We start from the raw sequence: 25,016 nt of genomic DNA, 5'->3' as shown, positions 1-25,016 counted from the left end.
ATATATGAAAAAATACTACAAATCATATACAATTTATCTGAATAAAGTTCTGTGCAGTTTTTAGATGTGGTATTTACATGCAGAAATGTGCAAATTATTGTCCAAGGAACGTGCAACAAAAATCACAAACCAAATGTAATTGTTCAGCTAACATCATCACTTTTAATTTAGTAAAAGAGTAGAGAGCAAAAAAAAAAAAATCAGCAAAGCGGAAAACTGGCCTCGTAAATATTCATATTTCAATAATTTCCCATTTAACCAGGGCCCCTGAATGCAGCACCGACGCTGTAAACCAATCAGATTTGAGCTCAGCCTGAGAGTCTAAACCCCGGGGTGAAAAGAACACAGCGCTCTAGTGAGCAAGGTAGCACTGGTACTGTTAGCTAACCTAGCTAGCTATCCGGTGTCTTCACTACTGGCTCTATGGACTAGCTTGACAGGACTAAGAGCACCTAGTCAGCATGGTTTCCTGTCTCACATCCCGGTGTGACTGTCCACATTAGCTCGCTGAGTTTCTAACGGTGTGAGGGGACGTAAAGGAAGAAGACAGACAGCCGTTGGCACTGCCCAGTTCCCGGCAGCAGCAGCGGCTGCGGGTAGTGTTGAGTCCAGCTGCCTCCCGCTGCTAGCTTAAGTTCCTCATCTGTGTGTGGATGAGGTAGTTCGGAGATTCACCCGGCTTACAACACACCAAAGCGGTGGATACATGTCTACCTCTCAACCACGAGACCAACGACGAAAGGGAAATCTCGTAGTTCATGTTTCGCCAAGAAGTCGGTGTGACGTCTTTTATTCCATCTTGTTCGTATCTTTTCCAACACGAGAAGAGGAATATGTCCAGATATAACATATACAGCCTGTTGGACTGGATCTACGGCGGGGTGGACCCCAAGTTTGAGGGCAACGGGGGCCCCGAGTGCGCCGCGTTCATCGCGCCCCAGCAGCGTGTCAGCGAGAGTCTGGTCATCGTCCTCATCTCCCTGCTGGAGATCGGCTTGGCGCTGAAGAAGATCAACCTCTCCAAGGAGCTCAGAGTGGTTGCAAAGGACTGCACACGGGTAAAAGAGGATAGTCTGGGCAAGAACCTGTTGCTGGTGGCGCTTTGCATGACTTTTGGAGTGGAGGTGGGGTTCAAATTCGCCACCAAGACTGTGATCTATCTGCTGAACCCCTGCCATGTCATGACCATGGTTCAGGTAAGGATGAGCTGTGTTTGTTAGGACTACGTGTATCTGTGTGTGCACACCCAGGAAGAGCTGCTCAGCTGGAAGCTCCTTCATTTTTATGTCTGTGTTATGTCAAACATCTACAGCATCACACATGGAGTTAAAAGATACCTCATTTTATAAAGCATGCATCTTCCCAGTGTGTTAGTTTTAAGAATATAAACCTTAAAAGTCTTTAAACGGGAAGTCTGCACTTATTATTATAATCAAAGTTAAGACTGATTTTTGGACATTATTTTCTTATTCAAGCTTTGCAGGTAAGTATAAAGGTAAATACCATATATACAGTTCTATATACATACACTCACTGGCCACTTTATAAGGTACACCCTTCTAGTACCAGGTGGGACCCCTTTTGCCTTCAGAACTGCCTTAATTCTTGGTGGCATAGATTAAACAAGGTGCTGGAAACATTCCTCAGAGATTTTGGTCCGTATTGACATGATAGCATCACACAGTTGCTGCACATCCATGATATGAATCTCACATTCTCTGTAAACCCTAGAGATGGTTGAGTGTGAAAAGACCAGCCCGTCTGGCACCAACAACCATGCCACGTTCAAAGTCACTTAAATCACCTTTCTTCCTCATTTTTACGCTCGATTTGAACTTCAGCAGGTTGTCTTGACCATGTCTACATGCCTAAATGCATTGAGTTGCTGCCACATGATTGGCTGACAGTTGAACCCAATAAAGTGGCCTTTGAGTGTATATAAAAGGGATGGGAACCTCCCAACATGAGACATAAATTTCAAATACTTCGGCTCTGGACTAGATTTGTGAGGATGTCTGACCAGAGACTCACACTACTTTGTGATATTCAGGAGACTAGGAGTAAAACGTTGCTCACATTTATAGAAAAATGTTCCGTTGACATATGGAATAAACCAAAATTACGAACTTACCGTCTCATAAAGACGAGCTACAGTGTAGAACTTTATGTGAAGTGCAATTTAAACAAATGACAAAGATCCCTACGTGCACAGTTCAGCGCTCAGGAACATTAACATTCATCTTAGAGTCTGGGAACTTTAATGCCACTCCAGAGGAAGGCAGACTTTGTTTGTTGTGTAACATGGGAGAGGTAAAGAATGAGGCCCATTTTGTGTTTTGCTGTCCTGTATACAGAAACATGAGGGATGTGTTTTACAGTAAAATGATCTCTGTCTATGTTGATATCTTTTGGTTGGATGACTGTGAACAGGGGAACCTTGTTCCTGGCAGAATTTGTATGTGTGGCCTGGGATAGAAGGCAAAGTATTTTGTGTGGGCACTGAACAGTAAAATAACACGTACTTTGAATTGTTCATGGCAACGTTATTGGTGTCTTACTGGTGTTGTATAAATCCACGCAAACGTAAGTTTTATCTCGGAATTAAAGTGAGTTGGGTTTAGACTTGTAACATCAGAAATGTGGACTTTCATGCAGAAGGGCTTTGCTCATTTTTCACTAAAAGAAATTTAAATATGAATAAACGAAATCAGATAAAATGTTGAGCCAACAAATTCAAATTTAAGACTATTAAATGACTTTTAAGGGCTAATATTTATAAAATGAAACTGAAGATATTTTAAGACATTTGAAGGACCTGATTGATTAAAGTTTTAAATTTGACTTGGTGAAGTTTTTATTGCCACTAACAATTTATGTAATTTAATTTTTGCCAAAACGAGTCAGGTTCTTCTGTGAGGAAATTCACATTTCTGATGTAACAAATCTTTAAACCCAGCACTGAACTGAGTACTGTCCTTTTACTTTGGCTAATACTTCCACTTACCTGTTGGTTCCGACATAGAACCTACCTCTGCATGAGACCACATGTACCGTAAAACTAATAGCCTGGGCTATTAATTGCTTAAATCACTTAAATCAGTGGACCCATTTCTGGGACAGGCCTCTATTTGGGACAGGCCTTTGATTCCTTTCACAGAAAACTGTCGCTCGGCAAAGATCGGAAATGCTTGAATAAAAAAAGACTCTTAAATTTGGTTAAGTTATTTTCCCAAGGTCTCAAAAAGCATTAAATGCAAATGTCTGATATCTTGACGCATGCCGTCCTTCAGTAATGTATACAACCATGGCATGGATGGATTACTGAACGGGTGTACCGAGCACAGCCCAAAGTGTGAGGGGCCTTCCTGGCCTTCATTTGCAAACTGTCGCTCAAAGTTACAACCAGGAAGAGACTTTAAATTACCACAGAGGCACAAAAGACCACAAAGAGTTGCAAAGGAACTGCAAAGAGACATAAAATGAATACAGAAACGGGCAAAACAACCTCAAAAAGACACTGACGACCAAAATCGTCACAGAATTACCTCAAAGAGACCCAGTGTAACAAATTTCCCTGTTATATTGAATTATACCACGCATAAAACTGTTATTCTGCAGTGTACCTACTGTAATCTACAGCAACAGTTTATTACTGTCAAATTATTACAGCATGTGCTGTGTGTGTAAGCTTTTTAGTACTGTTAACCACAAAATGGTGCATAATAGGTAAAGAAAGACGCAAAACACCAACAAAAAAAGGAGGCAAAACCACCACAAAGTCTGTGTATTGCTCCTGTGCCGAAAGGTGGTGGGGTCCTTTGCATGTCTGAGCCCAGGGGCCCAGATATCTTCTGTGTACACAACAGAAACAAAGAGGAAAACCCAAAGAGCAAAAATAATGAAAGTGAATGACCACATTATAAAGTACCACTATATTCTTGTTTTATATGAACTGTACAGTCGGGAGTAGACCGAGTGACAGAGATAATTCAGGTTGAAGATTTGTTGACTTTGACTTTGGCACTATCTGTTTTCATCTGCTATGTGTTGGCCTGACCTCACCCATCTATCTGCAGTGTGGTGAAACACTGTGGTTGGTATTTTACAATCAGTAGGCTTCCTTCTTTTTGCTTCCTCAGATAAATATCAGCACGCTTTCATCTGAGCCCCACGGAACTTGAAATGCTGGTGCAAAAAAAGTTAGTAGCAGAGATACTGATTGTGATTATCTATCTATCTGGCGCCTGTACACTTTGTACGCCTTTTACGTTTGGTGTAAATGAAGAATAATCACAGTGAGCAGGGGATGTAGTCGAGACAGCAAGTGCTGCCTTGAAATAAGACCTGTTGTATCAAGTTCAGGGCTTGAGGTATGCAACAGGAGCTGGGTGTGATCTGATTTGACCCGTAGGATTGTTTTATGACTGAAAAAGGGGGGTGTTAGGAACAGCTGTGAAGCTATTGTGGAGCAGCTGAATTTAACTGCACAGTTGGGTTTAGTTAATGTGAAATGGACAGTAAAGTGGGTGATGTTGTGTTTTTGTAAAGTTTGAGTCATAGTCTCTCTGTTCTCTCTGCCGCCACGAGAACATACTGTACAGTACCTGCATGCTTCCCTTGCCTCCTGGCTGGCCGACCTTCATGGTACATGATTGCACACCACGGGTCATGGCAACAGGTCACTGCCAACTGTTAATGTATTTGTCACACACATGAATTATGGAGAGCAAGTAATAACGATGTATCCTGAGTATTTTAGCTGACGTAGCAGCAGTGCGATAGCATGTGGACATTGATGAATAACTTGCCGTGATGAAGAATTGACTGATGGGGGCGAAATGTCCCTCGTGTATGAGGAGCAAGGTTATTATGATCCACTGTAGGTATTCTTCATGCTTGTTGACAGTTGCGTGTGATTAGAAGAGGAGATTTGAATAAACAATACAGTTTAAAAAATAGGAAGAGGTGCATTGAAAGGAGGAGGAAGTTGCCATTTTCTTGTAACATTTTTTTTTACTTTTGAAACGGCGAGAAAGAGTTGTTTCCATCAACAGGATGGCTCCGCAGGGAACGCCTCCAGGAGTTTATTTGTTGCAGGGAATAGGGCCAGAGGCTGCCTGGAGATTGACGATCAGAAAAATAGGTGGAACATGAAGTGTGTTGTGCATTCTTGCTTTATTGAAGGTAATGTTTGTGGGTTTCGTGATTCACTGCCAGTGCACTCGTGCTGCAGATGATTTCTCAGTAAGAGGGCTGGAAGGAATTCAAATGTGTTGAATATTTGACAGCTTAGTCGTGGTGATTGTTCACAGGGTGTCTGACTGTACAAGTGTGCTTACTCATTTAAAAAAAATGACTCCACCCATCAGATCATCATCCAAGTGGATTTACAGAATATGGGTGTGGTGTATTTTTAATCCCTTTCAGACCTGTTGGAGATCTAAGATGAAGACACCTCATAAGGATCCTGAAGTGGCCTGTTTTCCTGTCTCTTTTAAGTAGGGCTATACTGATATCATTCACCTAAAACAAACAAAAAAACCTCAAACAATGTCCTCAATTTGAAAAAAATAATTCTTTGGATTAAACGAGTTAGTTTTTTTTGACTGTATGGAAAATTTGGTTTTTAAAGGCTAAAAGCCAACAAATATGGATTTAAGTGGAATATTTTGCTGATAAAACTGGATAAAACAAATTGTGAAACCAGGAAATGATTACATCTTTCTTTTTTTTCTTCTTTTTTTTTGTTTTATAAATTTTGACTTTTCAACTTTTAAACATTCTGTTATTGGAAATGTTTGAATCGCGTAAATCGGAAACAATCCTACGCAGCCACAACTACAGTCTAATTCTACAAATTGTATAATATTAGTGTGGCCTAATGTTTGTCTGCAACTGTGCAGAAATACCAGATTTAAACAGAATGAATAAACATGCAAAAAAAAAAGTGGATTGAAATGTTGATTTAGAATTCAAAAGTCAGCGCCATTCATAAATAAATAAATAAATTAGCTTGTTAACCCAGCGACTAGTGATGGGTGATATATCGAATATACTCAGTGTATCGTGGCTTGTTCCTTGTGGGATGTATTAAGTGACTACATCGTAAAGTATAGATTGTCACGTTGCTTTTTTAAGCTACTGGCATGAGACTCGTTTAGTCGATTTTGGTTCTCTGGCTCTCTCCTGTTGCTATTTCCCTCTCAGATACACACACACACACACACACACACACAAAGAGTGACTCACAACCATGATATGTCACACACTCCTCCCCTCGTGTGTGTGTGTGTGTGTGAGCAGGCGAAGCATGTGTTTTTATATCTGCAGGGCTCCACACCACCACTATTTAGTTGCATTTTGTGACCATGGAGCACCACTACAACTCTGTTTCCAGCTTACAGCGAATATTTCATCACGTTTAACAGCCCCGCGGTAACAGTTTAACCTAATGAGTTTTATGATAGTGTGAGCAGACACAGCATGTTTTTGTACCCACAGTACTATGTAGTCACATTTTTTGACCATGGAGCACCAGTGTGACTTGCAGAGCTGTTAGTGTGGTTTTTTTCCAGTTCTCAGTGAATTCATCCTCATGTTTAAAAGCCCAGCAGCAACAGTTTAAATTTCTGCTAACTGCTTGACCCGAAGCTTTAAGATCACAGCAAAAACATCACGACTTCCAGCCCGAGGTGACCCTGGTGCTTCAAAATAAAAGCACCATTGGTTCTGCTTTGTACTTTTTCACTTTGTTATGACACCAGCTACTTTATTAAACCTAATTGTAACTGAAGTTCATTTATTAAGTTTGTATTTTAGTAGTCTACAGTAGTTAAGTGGACATTTAAATTATCAAGATTTACATAATGTATCACGATATAGCCTGAAAGCATCGCAATATTATTTTTAAGCCATATGACGCAACCCTACCTGTGACTATGCATAAAAACAGTGCACCTTGAAATAAGAATTATGAGTACATTTTACAGGCTGAAAGACATTTGTAAAGTTCCCATTTTGCCTGGCGAGATGTGCAGAGTTATGTATTGCTGTAGTTGAGGTTACCACAGTCCTTGAGTAATCAGCACACAGGCATCCACTTAACTTGTGTGTTGGGAATAAAACCACTTGACTGTGTTGCTGTGCAGCAGGTTCCTTTCTTGCCCTGTAGTGTTTTCATTTCACAGCAGCCTGTTCGCTAGAATTAGAATACTGATGCCCATTGTATAGATTGTTAAGTTTAAATATTGGGAAGAAGTTTCACAAACTCCTTGCTCAATCTAGTTGTAATAAACTATTCAGTGTTGGAAAATTATGCTGTGTCATGCTCACAGAGTGGCTGTGTCAGTTGCCACGTGAGATCACACAAATGTCAAAAACACCAGGCGATGGAGCGTCACTCGGCACAAGGTGAGAGAGAGAGTGCCCCACCGGGGGTGAAGAGTTCAGCGTCTGATGACTGACGAGTTGATGCCTCACATCTGACAGCGCTGATGTCTGTTATGTCCCCCCCCCCACATGGAACAAGAGCAGTCACACTGCCACACTGACAGATGTCTGGCTGATTACTGACTGATCAGTTTACTGACATGTATTTTCATTTGAGTCCAACGGATGTGACCGGAGCTCCATAGTTAAGATTGATAAGTTATAATATACAGTGCCAAGATGTTTTGGACTTGATTTGATTTCTGAAGCGGCCCAATAGGTGAATTTTGCAGATTTTATTGGGGGCACAACATATTTTGTCGGAATCAAGCGGCAACCTCTGAGCTGAAAAGTGAAGCCAATGAGCAAGTGCCAAAAACTGCTTTTCCTTGAATGACTTGTGGGCCAATCACATGACTCACCACTTCCCGCATGATGGTGTGGTGAGCTCTCGCCAGACACAGAGCTCCCTTATCAAGTGAACTTTCTTCCCTTGTAGATCTTGCGAGGGGTCCAGTGTGACTGACCATATAAAACAATGATAGATACTAGGTAGGCTAATGATAAATACGGCTACAGGCTGCAGTAAACAATAACTCATATCCCTCTTCAAAAGAACCCTCTGGTATTCCTGCAGCAGTGGGTTTAATAGGAGTTTAAAATACTGCTTGTTAGCACACTGCAGCAACGGACATAAAGACTCCATGCTTTGTCATTGCTCTGTAGGTTGAGAGCTTGCCTATAAATTGAAGAACCATGCTGTTAACAAGCTGTGTGCAACAAACATTCAGTGTCTCTATAACAGACTACAGTCTCAGCATTATCTTTTAAATATAGCCACATTTATCAGCGGCGGCAATAACACCTCGCAGAACAGATTGTTGACTCAGTCATTCAGATCACACTGAAAGCACTACATTGGATTACTTCATGACGACAGGAAGTATGGCTTATCAGTAATGAGGTCTGTCAGTCTATAAGGAGGCCATTCATCTTTATTGTTTCAGTGGTTTTCCTCCACAGCTTGAAACACCATTATTAAGTCACAGCCGTGGTTTTACTTTGAAATTGCTTTTTTGTTCAATTAAAATGGAGATGTATGTGCATGATACACGTGTATATAAAGATATTTCAGTTTGAGAGTTTTATTGACTGTCTTTTGATAATTAATTTAATTCTGGCAGCTGGAATTGTAAAGTTCTGTGAGATTTTTTTGGTTTGGAGACCGTCGCCATCTGGCATTATGCCTCAGCCTCCTGTACCTCCAGGTAAATTCATATTTCAGCTGTAAAAGTAATGGGGAGAAACGACCGTTAGAGGTAATTGTGTCTTTAATGCTGCAACAACAGCGTCAAGGCTGGTTTGACTCATAAATGTGATCATGCATGTGGATATAATCTGGGCGGGATTGTTTATTGGAGCTGCGGACGCTTGTGTACAGTGATGATAAGGTAGAACGTTGACTTGAAATGTGCTCAGTGAATGAGTGGACGACGCCCAACCCCATGCTGTGGATGATAAATGTTGTACAGATTTCCCTCTGCATCACCAGTGAAGACGAAGTACAGTGAAAGCTGGACGGAGCATTGAGAAGCAACAACCCTGTCTACATTTAAGAGCACTGTCTGCGGTGGAAATGCTAAACCGATCTAGGGTCCAGGGGTTACTTTGGTTCTTAAGGTACTATACCGAAAGTTTCTGGTTAAATGGGGCTTAAGTAGCTTAATGACTGTTGACCACACATCAGAAGTGATGACCAGGTGAGAGTGATATTGCCTCTTTGACTTGTTCGACGAAACACTGCACCAGAAAATAAAAAGGATCAAATTCAAGTAAAGAAACAACACTGGAGCAGTTAACATTTGTTGATGTTGATTTCTAAGAGAGCTGATGGCAAGACCACCATTGCACATATTCAGCTACAAAGTCCCAATTTTGAACTTCCTGTGCCTGTTAAACCGTTTTTGTAGTGGATTAAATTAAAGGTAAAATTTGTATAAAAAAAAAAAAAAAAAAAAAATGGAGCAGCCTCAACACATAGTAAAAACACAGCAGGAAATGCCTGCCCTTCCTAAAGGAATAAGACACCCATGTAATACCAACACATACTGTAAGTCAGTCAGATCCACCCCTCGCTCCTCCACAGCGGCAGCCTCTTGCTCAAACATGGTCCCTTCCGGCTCCAAAAATCCAAGATGGTGACGGCTGAAATGCCAGACTTCATGCTTCAAAACAGGAGTCCACAAACCAATGGGGGTGGCCAAAGTTGCTACGTCCATTATTTTTACAGTCTATGGTGCAAACTGGCTAAATTTGGTACCGGGGACGTGTTATTGGTTGCAAGGTGGGAGTGGTGTCATGAAAAAGTGACATGAGGGAATACAGAGTAACAGTGGGAAATAAAACTTGACGTGAAAGAAAATTGTCACCAGATAAAAAAGCCATTATGAAACAAAAACAGACTTTTTAATAAGGGTATGTTTATGCTGAAATAAAAAAGATATCCAGTAAAACTCGACCGGCGCCCCCTGCTGATGCCTGTTCAGCAGTGTTCTTCCAATTCCCCTCACTATTTGATTGACAGGTCGTTCATCAGTGCCTCTTGGTAACTCCTGGTGTTCCCAGCTTCTAAAGTTCTTACTCCATTTCTCTTTCTGCAGGCACCGCTCTGGTCATGCAGTTGTGTTTGTTCCTCCTGTTCCCTTTTGTTTGTTATGTGCACATTACAACAAACACCATTCTCAACCCCCACATTACTACGTCACTGATGTACATATACATCACATGCCTCTTGATGTTCTGATATTTATATAATTTCCACTTTTTCACAGCCTGAAAGGTCAGGTTTTGACACCATGAGTAAAACAAAATATTGCTTTGGGAAAACAAGTTTTGCAGTAGTTTAATTCTTTTATAAACAGTTGGTTCATTTATATATTTTAAACAGGTAATTATTTCATAATGTCTGTCCTGTTTATTTAGTATTAAACATTTTGGGGTTCCATGTAAGATAGCTGTGTGTAATTAGTTTGATGTTTCTGACATGAGACAAAGGATTTGTCTTTTACCATTTAACTGCAGGTGGCATCCCGCCGTAGACGAGATCGGGTTACATGGCAAAAAAATGGGCCTGGGAAAATAGCATTTTGATGCTCAAACCAATTCGACAGAAATATAATGGTATATAAATAACAGTAATAATAATAATTGTGCCACTCCTTAATGAAAAACATGTCTGGAAATGATTCAAGATGTATTGAGGAAAAGTTTCTACGTGCATTTTAAAGTTCAGGATTATATTCCTTTAATTAATCCTGCCCTGTGTGCTAAAGCCTTTGTTTGTTACAGCTGGTGACGGCGAGACAAACTTCAGTTGTGTTTACTTTGCCAGGTTAATATGAGTTGATGGGTGTGCTGCAGATCAATCACCGAGACATATGCCCTGGCCAGCGGGTAGTTGTACAACCGATCTCAAGTAAATTGCTTTCTTGTAGTTCTGTTTTCCAGCCTTTGATTTCCAGGTGGACCAACTCTTTCTTGTGTCAGGTGGTGTTTCGAAGCAATCCATGTTTGCAGGATCCTCCAGGCCCCAAGACCACAGTCACTGAGCATGGATGACATGTAGAAGTTGGATGGCAATCCACGTTGTAACCTGTATTCGGTTATAACGCTGGCATTAGGATATGAATTCAAAGGAAGGAATTTGAAACTAAACTGGCTTATTCTTATGTTAAATAAAAAATGAGCAGCCTTCACTTGGAGCTGTGAATATATTGGGTGTTTTTGATAAATTATTTGTCATTCTGCTGCTGATATAATGTGGACTTGGAACCTGGAAGCTCAAGGTTTGAATTTGTAACAGGGTTATTATCATAAAGTCTGACCAAAGCAAATCAGTCCAGGGTTTATATAGGTCCACGGCCGAGCTGTTCTCAAACAGAAATTGATTATTTCCCTTCTCCCTGCCCCACGAGCAATGAGTTGTAGACCGTTTCCATCGACAGCCCCGTTGAAATCAGGCAATAAAATACATTCATGCCAACATCTGGCAGCCATTTTGATGCTTTCAAATCTACTGTAATTGTTTGACCATCCTCCTGGGTCCCATCTGAACGCTGCGTTTTGTTTTCTTATGTGAAGCAAGAAGCACTTTGCAGTTGCCTGTGGGGGGCTCTGTTCAAGGCTCCTGCTCTTATTACATTAATAAAAACTTGTTAAAGCAATTTGTTCATTTTCCTTCACTTACAGCACCAAACGCTAGAAGCTCTCGAAGCATTCAAGCTGTTTCATAATGACTGGGTTTAATGTGATAATGTGATTCCTCATCTTTCGCTGTGCTTTCCTCAACAGATCTTCCTGCTGGCCTGCCCGCCTGGAAAAACAGCAATGGTTGTATTTAGGTGAGTGTATGTACCTGTGGCTCATGCCTGTCTTTAATGTTGTGTTCAGTGTAATTTAACCATGTATTTTGACAATGTACATTTGCAGTGCTGAGTGTAACCACAGTTTGTGCATCGCTTAGTCACCCATCCTCCATTGTCAGCTTACCATAGGAGGTCATGAATACAAATGTAATGAATGTAATATAAAGTGATGAGGCGGACGGACCCGAATTAAACCTGGATTTTATTTCCATATAAAAGCAATTGTCACATCACTTGTTATTGTAACGAATTTACAGCCTTCTCTCCTCAACAGCTGCTCTGGTCCGGGCTGTTAATTATTCAGGAGACGTGTGTTTTTGCCAGTGGGAATTGAACACACAGTTGGATTGACTCAGAAATAAATACAAGCAGGGTCACTTTCTGTTGCCTTAGCCTGTGGGAGTCGCATAGTGAGCAGCTGCAGTGAGTACTGGCGGTTTTTGTCAAGGTACTGTGGCTGTGTCTCACCTGAAATGACCACAACTAAAAATAAAATTATGGGTTTAAGAAGCTTAATGAAACACTTTCCAACAAGTTTCTCTGCTTTGGTAAACAAAATACGCAAGGAAATCACTTCAGGAAAATAATATTTGCCATCAGGCCAAGATGTTCTCTCTCATTGTCATCAGGTTTACGTAATGCTGTATCAGCATAGGGGACATTTTGTTGGTATTTCCCATGTGAAATGCTTGTATTGATTTCTGTCCTGGTTCAGGATGTTCACAGTTGTAGTCTCTATAAACATGGCATTTTATCTGCAGCTGGATAAGAAAAGTAGACTGCACAGTATTTGAAGCATAAACACCGTCAATACCTAATGCCGGCGCCACACTCCACTAATTTATAGCACCGTGCAAGCCATGGCATTGTCAACAGCATGGTCCTGCAAGTATTTCACACTAAAAATCCTTGTGTTAGGGCTGCCCCCGAGTAAGACCACCAGTAGTCGTCGTTTAGGGCCATTAGTCAACTAGTTGCCTGCATGTTTACGATATTAATTCAATTGGTAAATGATATATTTTGGGCGGGGCAACACAATGGTTTGAGTTGAAGGTGTGAGAAAGAATAGTATCAGTAACATTGTTAACACTGTGCTACATTACAGAGAAATACAAAACCGTCCTAATGAACCTTCATTAATATAGGCCTATATTTTATTTACAAGTGCACGTCACACACTGAGCGAGCCGCCTGTTAATGACGCTGTGGGCTAATGGGCATGTAGCTACTTCCATGTTTCAGATGATACGTCATGTTTGTAGTCGACCAATGAAGATGAGTTTACATATCACCTTGGGTTCGTCCTTCACCTTCTCAAAATGATCCCACACTTTGGATTTTTTTCATGTTTGTGACAGATGTAGACATTGAAACTGTTGTGAAAGAAGTATGTTGCCAGTGTGATTATATTAGAGTTATGCTATGTAGTGTGTGAAATAGATAAAATTAGATAAAATTGAATGTGCTAGGAAAAGTAGTATCGGCACTGTCTCTACCTGGAGCTCGCATGGTCAGAGCCTGGGTTTGGTTGAAGGTGGCAATGCTGTTTGGGCTGAGAAAGCCCGGTGTAATGTAAGGTAAAGGAGGTTATTGGGTTGGTGCGGGGAGCAGTGAGACCTGGCATTAGGGGAGTGTCTCTAGGACACCAGAGATCACTGTCTAGCCTCCTGGAGGTGTCGTGGGACCAATTGGACGAAATGCTGGTGAAAGGAGGTTCCCACCTGATGACCCCAAAGACATGTTAGTTATCACTGCTCACTGGTCTGTATAGTTGAGCCTTGCCATAATAGCCTATCATAGGGCTTAGGTGGTTATTCACTGAGTGCTGATTCTTTCTCTAGAGCACAAACTTCTTGTGTTTATTTGAATTGAGAGAATCACAATCACCATTTTAACTGTAGATTTTTGCTGAAACTGTGCACGTCATATGGAAAAAGTAGGCAAGACTTGGAATCTCTAAATGTTCTGCAGCTGAGCAGCAGCCAAGCAAAGGCATAAAATCACTATGTTTGGATCGGTATACACTTTCCGAACTTTATTTTTTGTGATCAGAGCTCAGTGAAATTGTCTGTAAATGTGACTGACTGTGTATCCCTGACTGCACTCTCTGCCTCTTCTTCATGCATAAATGCAGCTCCAGCTCTTACATCCAGCGTGACCGTATCATGGAAATCAACAGCTTGTGTGGAACAAACACAAAAGTTCCAGAATCTGTATTCAAGAACAGGAGACCACCTTTACTTAAGACACAAGTCACCTCCCTTGTGCTTGGTTTCAGCTCCTTTTATTCACCAGGCAGACGAAGCATTGCGTGAGAAGCAAACCTAAACCGTTACCTTGTCACAGCTGAGTAACGTTGGAGACAACATGCAGTCTAAGATACATACAGTCAAGTTTAGAAGTATGTCTGGCTAGGAGCTGGATTTAACTCTCAAAACTTAAAATTAATATTATCACTTACACATACCAAAGTTTTTCTGAATTTGTCAATTTACAAATATAAAAGTGGAGAAACGCTGAGTAAAGGTTGCTAATGATCAATAAAATGTGGTGAATTTGAATTTGAATGAGGCAGACTGTTTTTTCAAAAAGGTCTGGAGGCCCCCAGAGTGACAGCTGGGCTCACTTGAACTGACATTCCTACAGCACTGCTGTTTTCCCAGTGACCTTGGCTGTCACAACAGTTACTTTGGCTCATTTGACAAAAAGAGCAGTCACATGAGATAGACATAGGCACACACTTTGACACATAAGCTCCTGGGCTTTTCTATACTGCGGCTCCTACAATAATTGTTGGTTAAGAGAAATGCGCAGAAAGTTAACTGAACAAGCATCACACTCCCTCCTGTCTGCAGGGACAGGCAGGATGTGTCCGTGCTGACTGGCGAGCGAGACGGAAGCGGATGAAAAATGTGCGCTAACTAAAGACTAGAATATAATGTGTATACTAATTATAAATGAATAGAGTTGCTGATTTGTCAGAATCACAAGAGGAACTTGAGGAACTGAAAGGTCCAGTGTGTAGGATTTAGGGGGATATATTGGTAGAAATGGAATATAATATAATAAGTATGTTTTCTTTAGTGTATGATCACCTGAAAATAAGAATTATTGTATTTTTGTTACCTTAGAATGAGCTGTTTATATCTATATAGGGAGTGGGTCCTCTTCCATGGGTTTACCATGTTGCACCACCATATTTTTACAGTAACACTGAACGGACAAACCAAAAACTAGCTCTAGATAGAGCCCTTTGTGTTTTCACGTCGGCCACTCAACTTCCTCCTAACAAGCAGCATCAGAAAAACTAGGGCTGCCCCCACTGAGAATTTTCCTAGTCCACCAATAGTCGTCATTTAGGGCCATTAGTCGACTAGTCGCCCACATGTTTACGATATTATTTAATTATTAAATTATGTATTGTGGGCGGGGCAACACAATGGTTTGAGTTGAAGGTGTGAGAAAGAATAGTATCAGTAACATTGTTAACACTGTGCTACATTACAGAGAAATACAAAACCGTACTAATGAACCTTCATTAATATAGGCCTATATTTTATCTACAAGTGCACGTCACACACTGAGCGAGCCGCCTGTTAATGACGCTGTGGGCTAATGGGCATGTAGCTACTTCCATGTTTCAGATGATACGTCGTGTTTGTAGTCGACCAATGAAGATGAGTTTACATATCACCTTGGGTTCATCCTTCACCTTCTCAAAATGATCCCACACTTTGGATTTCCTGCCCAACATGTTATTAACTAGCCTGTGGAATAACCACAGGTACCAGCCCTGGAAATAAGATGTTGTACAAATGCTACATGTTTAACCGCCCGGAAAACCTGAGGTCGGGCATTGGGTGCTAGTCTCGTGTCTTTTTTGTGCCATCTTTCAAAATCACGGTGACAGGTTGCGTCTGAGGTTGCTAAGCAACCCTAACAAGCATAGTACAGCCTATTTACCTGAAATCCTGAGTGCACAGCTAATCTTCTTCCAGGAGCTGTTTATAAGTGTGTAGGCCTATCGTCTGTGGGACAGATGTAAAGCTCTGGGTAGCCCTGCACTAACATGATCAACTTTTCAGTATTTATCAGACTGAATATTTACAGAAGGGAAAGATATCTGTCGGCTGACACTACTTTGTAACCTGACTCCTGTCTGACTGCTGAGTGTGGCCTCTTCCTGTGTCTGTCCTTTCAAATTAAATTCCCACATGGTCCAGTCATATAGGTTTTGATTTATTTTGACAAGGCACAGCTCCTAATAGAGATTCACTTTTTTTTTCTGCCACTAAATGACCAATGAAATCTTGGAGACTAATGACCTCTCTGATCGCCTAACATTTGGTCGACCATTAGAGGACAGCCCTAGTTTCTACAATAACCCTAAACAGACATCAAACACTGGCTCTAGATAGAACCATTTGTGTTTTCACGTCGGCCGCCATAGTTAGCATCCCCTCCACAATGAGCAGCATCGGAAAAACACCTATTTTTTTGAGGTGAAACTGCTTTAGTCAGTGTTTGTAGCTTTTTAAATCACCTGGTCTGTTTGTTTTGGAGAAGAGGAGACTTCTCTGGATAATTCGGCTCATGATAAAAACCTCCTGAACAATGAACACTGAAGAAATCCTAACTGGGAGTTCACACTTTCAGCTTGTTGCAATGTGTAATCCTCATCACTAGATGCCACTAAATCCTACACACTGCTCCTTTAATGCATCATAGAAATCAAGTCAAGTCTCTACAACATGCACTTCATAGACAGAGAGGTCCTAATCACCTGAACCATCAGTGACCTCACTTCTCACAATCAACACTCCCGCAAGGAACTGACCCTGCCAGAGAATGAGAGACAGCTGCTGCTAACAGCATCAGGGAGGACTCTGATTGGCTTTCAGCAACACAGAACATAATCTACCCTGCCCTCCACCTGTCCCTCTGTGCTTCTAATATGTCAATGTAATGATGCACGCAGTGTGGAAATTATTGTTAATATGTTTCTGGGAGTCTCGGGCAGGTGTGATGGAGGACGTGAGGTTCACCAGAGCTTTTGATTGTGATTGGCTTAATCTTGTTTCCCTGTGTGTTTTCAGGCTGCAGGTCCACATGCTGAATGGTGCATTACTGGCTTTAATGTTCCCCGTAGTCAACACTAGACTGGTAAGTAACCAGTACTTGTCAAAGCCTTGTTCTCATTCTGCTCTCATCTCGCAAGGTCTTGTTCTGCCTCTGAGGTTAATACCGATAGGTGTTGTGTTCGTACTCCATATCTGTATCTACAACAGGAGAGCAGGTTTTATCCCTGAGGTTTGATATGTGTAGGAGGACTACTTTGTCACATTTTATCTTCCTCTCAAAAATATGACATTTATATGAATGTTTAAACAAGAGTAGTTCTTCTACTGGAGCCTGAATCTGAAGAATAAATTCCACTATGCAGAAGACGAAATGTCGGACCGGAAAGTATGAGTTTGATTGATGATGGAAATCTGCTGTTTTATTGAAGGAAATCTGAGGAAATCATTTTAGATCCGGCAAGACCGCCTGCATAAAAGGCTCTCACCATCAGCTGCAGAAGAGGATCAGATTCAGTAGATAATGCATTAACTTTAAATTCTATTTGCTTAAATGAAATCAAGTTTTGACTGTTTGAACTCTGTCCACTTCTGACATGATCAAAATGCTCCAATGACAGAACAGTTCCCACCAAACCACTACCTGCTTTACTGTAAGGCAGCCTTTAAAACAAGAAGAAAAAACACCATTTATGCCATATCTTGATACAATATCAAAAATCGAAGACAATCTTATATCTCGATAACGATACAATATCTTCATATTGCCCAGCTAGATGATGTCGTGTTCATTCACATAATAGTGACATAATTTTACAGCTTCACTTAATAAGAGAGTCAATAGAAAAATCCTCAACAGAACATTTAAATGCAATGAGAGCTTTCTCGTGCTTCTAATCCAGAAAGCAAGAGCATCAGTATAACCAAGGATACTCTCTACAACTAATAAATAGAGACTGCACTATTTCTTGCTTTCTTCCCTGATGGTCTGAGTAAGTTGCTGAATTTGCTGCTGGTTGCTTTTTGGAAATGAAGTCCCTGAGAGGGTCTGAAAAGCCACTAATCAAGCAAGAAAGTCACCAAGATAACCTTGATGTTTTAAAGTACTTTTGAGAAAATGCACAAAATAAATGTGCTGTGCAAGCTACATTACATTCAATCTAAGTATCATAGCTAATCTCTAGAGTCTGTGCAGCGCAGAAAGGTGGCAAACCCAAACCCATCGATCAATCCATCCATCCATTTTCAACCACTTATCCGAATATCCGAACCCGGGCTGCGGGGGCTGAGCAAAGTCTTCCAGACGTCTCTCTCCCCAGCAGCACTTTCCAGCTCCTCCTGGGAGACCCTGGAGGTATTCCCAGGCCGGACGAGATATGTAATCCCTCCAGCGTGTTCTGGGTCTGCCCCGGGGCCTCCTACCAGTTGGATGTGCCAGGAACACCTCTAACGGGTCGTTCCTAGATGGCATCCGAATCAGATGCCAAAACCACCTCAACTGACCCCTTTCGACGGGAAGGGGCAGCGGCTCTACTCCAAGCTCCCTCCAGGGACCCAAACCCCTACCTGCGTTTTCGCTTGGGTGTTCATTTCAGACCCTTTTCTTAGGTTCGATTTTTAATTTTTTCACGATTACTCTATAATAATTTACTTAAAATGCCCATCCCATTTCGTTCTCCATATTTTGTATGTTGCGATCATCTTCTTCTCAAACTTCAAAGACGCAGCTGAGGGGCTGATCTGAGGTCAGCTTCAGCTCTATGTTGTCATGGCCCCAAATGGCTCTATCTCACTAGCTGTGGAGTAATGGATAAAAAAAATGAGTCAAAAGAACCTTCCCTTGCTTCGCCTCTTTAATTTGTCTTCTGTTGTCGTCGTGCTTTCAGGCAGCTCTAGCAGCTCGTACAAACAGAGCACAGTTCAGACTGCAGCCAGCTGTGGTTATTAAAGCTGGTCTGAGGTCAGAACATCAGAGCGCTGTGCAGACAGAGTGCAGGAAGTCTGACTGATTTTATGTCCACAATTTTACCATTGTCGACAAACATCATTCTGATACTTCCTCTCTATCTCAGGGTACAGACATCTGAGTTAATGAAATTTCTGTATTAAAATGTTTTTTTCTCCTCCTCAGCTACCGTTTGAGAAGGAGATCTACTACATCCAGCACTCCATGCTGTACCTGGTGCCTCTTTACCTTTTCAGGAAAGGAGGTAAGTGTTGATCTTCAGTAGTTACACCGTGTTCTCTACAGTCACATTGACACCCACGATAAAAAGGCCTTTCATACGCCAACTGTGCAAGGCTATAATGACGTCTCTTATCCTCGGATGGATTCCCTTTGGTGCTGTTCGAGTCGCTGTAGGTACCTGCTTTGTCTTTGTCTGTTCAACCGTGGTGGCCGTCGCTGCTTACGTCAGGTGCACAGTCGTCTGTTTATTCTAAACAAACACGTCGTGCTCTTAATTGTGACAACATGAAGGCGTGTATGGATAAACTGGGGGACGAATCCCGCAGGTTTGGAAATGGACCTGCAGTATTTCCAGCAGAAAATGTAAATTTGAAGCAGGAAATTAGTGGAAAACCCCCCACTTGCCTAACTGATTTTCCTTGAATGATGAGAGGTGTAAAGAGAGTTTTAAAAGATGGAACATTTAAGGACAGGTAAGACTCCAATAACTGATTACATCCAAGGTTTGAAGCTTTATTAAAATTAGATTCAATTGGTAGAAGTCTGCTCAGTGTCAGATTTATGTAGGTTATAGCACAGTAGTCAAACCTCTGCATATAGGGCCTCATTGTTCATCAGTAATGTAACACTGGAGCCTTACAAAAGGAAGTACACATTGTCCTCGTCGAACTGACATAATCGCTGAATATTAAATGTCGTCCCTTGGCTAGTGAATGCCAGCAGTGAGGAAACAGGAAAAACCAGTTTGACACCACATCCTGTTACTGGCTGTGCTGTAGTTGCAGTTGCATCTGTTCCACCAACATGTAACAAATGCATTAACACAAGGAAATGAAGGTGGCCAGGGTTGGCACACTTGCGCGCTCTCTTAAACCACAAACACCTCATTTATGTGTGTCTTTTTCGCAGGAGCGTACAAGCCCGAGCCTCTGGGGGACATGTGGTGGGCGCTGCTCTCCACCGGCATCCTGTTCCTCTACCACTTCCTCTTCTTGCAGGTCCTTGGCCTGGTAAGATGGAGCCCTCTGCTGGGCATTACGTGATACTTCACCATGAAAAGCATGCGGATGTAGTGATCACACCATCACTTGTGACACTGGTTTCATTTACAGGAAGAATGATAAGTCATTTTTTCCAACACAGAAATCTGTTCAACAGGAATACAGTGAAATACAATGCAGTGGAATCATGCTTCAGTAAATGATATGGCCTTATTATTACTACTTGTGCTTATTACACACCCTTCCCACAACACTCAAAAAGAAACTTGAAGAACAAGCAACACAGTGAAGACAATAAGTACATATTGGTTATGCATATATACAAGTTTACAGACATTTAAATACATGTACATTCACAAAATACATTCATGTCGCAGTCTTGCATATTTATTTAATCCTTTCTTTAAACAGGCAGCCTCACTGAGACCGTTGTACGAGAATAAACACAGCGGTATACAGTTGAGGCGTGAACAGACACATGGGTGTTGTTAAAATATCCTGTGACCTCACATGACATTGTGGGTAGTATTTATATGAGAGCAGAGAGCAGATACGTGTCATGGACTTCCTTTTATTGGTTAAGGAGCAGCATCCCAACTTTTCATATAAAACACAATGATGATGTGAGGAATTTATTACCTGTGATAAAGCACAGTGGACTTTAATACTCAGGTTTTAAAGGGACAGTAAGACTGTCTGTTTTAAGGAAGGAGACACACGCATGTGCAGCACAATTTTACATCATGTTTATATGTTTGTCTTTTACTGAAATGCTTCTATTTCTGATTTTATTTCCGTAATGTCCTAATGATCGTACCGTAGAAGTTCATTTAACTTCTGGGTATTAAATGTGAGCCCTGTAACATGCCCTACCAGTGACTGTTGCCGAGGGTCTACGTGTGACCACTGCTAAGTCATTTTTCCTTATGTTTTGCTTCCATATTCTCATGATTTTGTCTCATTTGTGCAGCTGGTTACATCAAAATTAATATCCTGCTCTGTGACATGTGCAATTATTTTGTCCGCCTGCTGTACATTGAAATTAGAGGCAGCAGCACGAGTGAGTCATATTGAGTAGAATACCAATTAGGAGTATAAATCAGCTTTAGTTTAAGCGCGAGTCTCTGAGGTTAATAGAGGAGGAAAAAAGGTCTGACTGATTGCAAAATTATAGATGGTGGTCAGCGGACAAATGTAAACTATCATGACAGCAAAGAGCAAACTGTCTAAATCAGGAAAGCTTCACAAAGTCAGTATGTACTGCAGTGCTACTGCATTGGTTTGCATAATGTTGGAAGGTTTTACTACCTCCTGCAGATATAGAGGTGAAGTTCCCCTCCTTCCACTCTCTCACATGGGACCTTATTTTAAAAAATATGTGTTCAGTAGTCAATGGTGGGAGACACATCACTATTGATCACATTTGAAATGTGCCATTAATTACACAAAGTGTTAGATGTCAAGAAAGTTTGCTGAGGGTTCGTCACAGTACTATTTAGTTTTATGTGAAACTGCTCACGAACCACATCTCTGGTCTCACATGATGGACATCACCTACACCAGCTAGCTACTGTAGCTGCATAATTTATCTGGGTTCCACAAACGAATGCATCATTATGTCACCTGATGTGTTTTATCCAACGACTTCCGAGCTTTTATCACCTTAGAAGCAACAAATCATTGTAGCTGCAGCGTGAGAGCAAGTTCTGACGTCACTTACGCAACTTTTGTAGTCTTTCTAACTACGTATTTTCAGTCTTACACTCAATTGCCATGACGTCGTGCTAACAACAGCAATCATTTCCGCTAGATAACTGGCTATTGATGAGGAGATATGGAGATATGTGAAATCAGCAAACTTGTTTATTTTGTCGTCATTTTCAGCCGTAACTGTAACAGAGTTAAGGATATATCATTAAACATGGTGGTCCGACCGATCTGACGTCTCTGCTGTGCTTACTTTATGAACTGTGTTGCTGTTGTGTGTTGCAACATGTCTTTTAGCCTCCTAATAAATCAATGTTAGTTCAAGTGTACGCTATATTTGGAATATTTTCTTCACTTTATTTCACATGCTAACTGATGGAGGCAGCGGTAGACCAACTCCTGTGTTGTGCAAAGTAAAATTACTGTTTTTATCAATGGAGTTTGGTGGCTTTGAGATAACAACTTTAGTGTCTCAGCGACAAGGTAAAGCGTTGAAAATATTCTTAATATAGTGGACACTTAAACTGATTGATGCAAGGATTTGCTACCAGCAAATTATTGCTAACAAACATTGTGATTCACTCTACCCTTAGTATCTATACTCAGCTTTACGACAAACTGCGACTTTCTTGACTTGCAAAATTATCTTTTAAACTGACAAACATTTGTGTAATTTATGGCTTAATTCAAACAGGAAAAAAAAAATATTTCACTTGCCATTGACTACCATACATATCTTCTTCAGATATAAAGTCCCATCTCTGTATTTCAGACACCTCCTGCAAGTATTTAAACCTTTGAACCCTGAGCACATTGGGGCTATTTCTCTCAAAAACATGGCAAAAAAAGGCAATGAGCAACTTGGTAAGAAATGTCCAACAAATTGAAAAATATATATATATATATATATATATATATATATATATATATATTCAGAAAATTATTTTGAAAAATAGGGAGGAAAAAAAAAGCTCGGGAAAAGGTATATTTATAATTATTATTAAAAAAAATTAAAATTATGTTTAAGCTCTTTTTCTGTGTTATTTCTTTGTTTTTACTTTTTACGTTACGTTACGTTTTTTTTTTTTCTTTTTTTTTTTTTACTAATTTTCTTGTTTTTAATTTTCTCTTTTTACTAATTTCTTCCAATTTTTTGGGGGGTCATTTCTTCTTTGATTTCACATTGTTGCTTTCCATGTTTTTGAAAGAAATCAAGACAGTTTTTTCAGGTTTAAAACTATTAAAAAAAACAACACAGAAAATCTAAAGAAGGTGCTCACAAATGCAAACATCAGTGAAGAAATGAATCATTCCACAGTTGAAGGAGTAGTTGTGGAGGATTCACAGGCCATGAACTCATCCCTCAGTCAATTTAGTGATAGTTTGAGCAGAAATGAATGATTCTAAAATTAAAACTGTGCAGTCAACCACGCCATTTGCCAAAACCTCATTATCCAACTGGGCATTTTTCTGATTGCTAATAGCATCCCATCAGGACTCGTGCTTATTCAGCCTGTCTGTCTCTGCTCCTCTCCAGGCGACCGAGGTCAACCTGAACAACATGCTGTGCCCAGCCGTGTCCGACCCCTTCTACGGGCCTTGGTACCGGGTGTGGGCGACGGGCCACCAGACTCTGCTCACCCTCGTTCACGGGAAAGTCCTCACTCTCCTTTCCCAGCACACGGGCTCCGTGTGCAGATACCTGCTGGATACACTCCGACTGCGCAGCAAGAAAGTCGACTGAATGTCCGCGAGGATGCGCACAGACCTAGCCTTTCATTCTAAAATGCCTGCTCTCATTATGGAGATCTTCTTCTTCTTTTCTTGTCTTTTTTTTTTTTAAATCGTTTTAATGCATCTTTTAAGACTTACCATCTGTGAGCATTTCAGGGCCAGTGAATCAATGTGTCATTATTTTAGTGTTGTTGTTGGCTTGCATACTTGCATGCACAAACATAATAGGCATTTTAAGGCTGGTAGTTAGTCGACAGATTTTTCTTTTCTTCTTCTTCTTTTTTTTTTTCTGAAACAGTTTCCAGAGACATGTATGTGAGTTTGTGGAGGATTTCTCCAGCTGCCTTTTTGTAAATGTAAAGTTTTGAGGACAGCAAACAGGAGTCACTACTGATCTTGTTACACTCTGAGTTCTGTGCGTGGTAGTTCTGCTAGATCGTATGTCCGTGGGTAAAGCTGCCATTTTATTTGTCTCAAGTGCGTTTTGAAACAGATCGTGAATGTGAGCTGTTGTAAAAGTTCTTGCTCGTTTGTCGTCGGAGGATTTTTTTGTTTGTCATGTATGATCAACTTTCAGTGTTGTCATGACTGAAAAGTTATTTATGGCGTCTCTCTGTTCTCACCTCACCACACACGTACAGGGTATGAAAGAGTTGTTAGTGGCCTCTTTTGCGTTTCCGTCTCCAGCCCATTCAGATCATTCCAGTTGTGATAATCAGGGGACACGAGGACGTATGAAGTGCTGAGATTCAAAGTGATGAATGAGGATTTATGGATCTACACTGGGGTGTTGTTATTACCTCTGCCAACTGAGGAGGTTATGTTTCTGTCTTTTTATTTTGTTGTGATATTGGACCATATTCAGCGGGGAATAAACGTCAGCGTGTGGTTGGAATGAATGTGATTTTTTGCCAAGATGGAGAAGATCTTGGCAAAATATGTATCTGGGCTGGAATCATGCATCATGACACTTGAAGAGAATTTATTGCTCAAGTTATTCTCCACTCCACCACGACTGCGTGACGATGAGTCACAGGCTCAGTTTAGTTAAAAACAAACACACAAACAAAAAAAAAATCATCAGATGATCTGCATGAAGTCACTTTGGGTCATTTATTGATGACCCATTTCGGAAGGAAGTATTAACCATCACTGGCAATTGGAATATTCGAGTCATGGTATACATCATTTCAAGTGTTAGGGGTGTGTGTATTTACTGTAGCATATACTGTACTTCACTGTAAAGAAGGGATAAGAATTTTGTATTTCTATCAGTTCGAGTGTATGTGTTGTATTGACAATAAAAGTGATTTCAATTCAAAGTTCTCATTGTGTATATTTATTTATTTTTGTCTAACCATGCTCGGGATATATTTTTAAAATTTTTATCTTTCTTGAACAATTTAAACAAGATATATTAATTAGTAGGGGTGCGGGAAATATCGATACATCGTAG

General features: G+C 40.8%; 1 protein-coding gene across 1 annotated transcript; it reads left to right on the top strand.

Annotated features, from left to right (window-relative positions):
• The first annotated feature begins 344 nt into the window (after window positions 1–344).
• On the top strand, window positions 345–24,882 carry tmem164 (transmembrane protein 164). Its single transcript, XM_033610772.2, has 6 exons — window positions 345–1,196; window positions 11,779–11,828; window positions 16,949–17,015; window positions 19,062–19,140; window positions 20,028–20,128; window positions 23,364–24,882. The coding sequence occupies exons 1-6, from the start codon at window positions 759–761 to the stop codon at window positions 23,568–23,570; spliced, it is 942 nt and encodes a 313-aa protein (XP_033466663.2). The 5' UTR covers window positions 345–758; the 3' UTR covers window positions 23,571–24,882.
• The last annotated feature ends 134 nt before the right edge of the window (window positions 24,883–25,016 follow it).

This window comes from Epinephelus lanceolatus, chromosome 11, assembly GCF_041903045.1.
Source record: "Epinephelus lanceolatus isolate andai-2023 chromosome 11, ASM4190304v1, whole genome shotgun sequence".
Classification (NCBI taxonomy): domain Eukaryota; kingdom Metazoa; phylum Chordata; class Actinopteri; order Perciformes; family Serranidae; genus Epinephelus; species Epinephelus lanceolatus.
The sequence above is the reverse complement of the archived record's forward strand: the minus strand, read 5'-3'. Positions and strand labels throughout refer to the sequence as shown.

What these genes read in the sequence shown, in the direction of transcription:
- tmem164 (XM_033610772.2), top strand. Translation starts at nt 759, where the DNA reads ATGTTTCGCCAAGAAGTCGGTGTGACGTCTTTTATTCCATCTTGTTCG. An exon ending in ATGTCATGACCATGGTTCAG is followed by an intron (nt 1,197 to 11,778) that starts GTAAGGATGAGC and finishes TTTCCTCAACAG; the next exon opens with ATCTTCCTGCTGGCCTGCCC. An exon ending in TCTTGCAGGTCCTTGGCCTG is followed by an intron (nt 20,129 to 23,363) that starts GTAAGATGGAGC and finishes GCTCCTCTCCAG; the next exon opens with GCGACCGAGGTCAACCTGAA.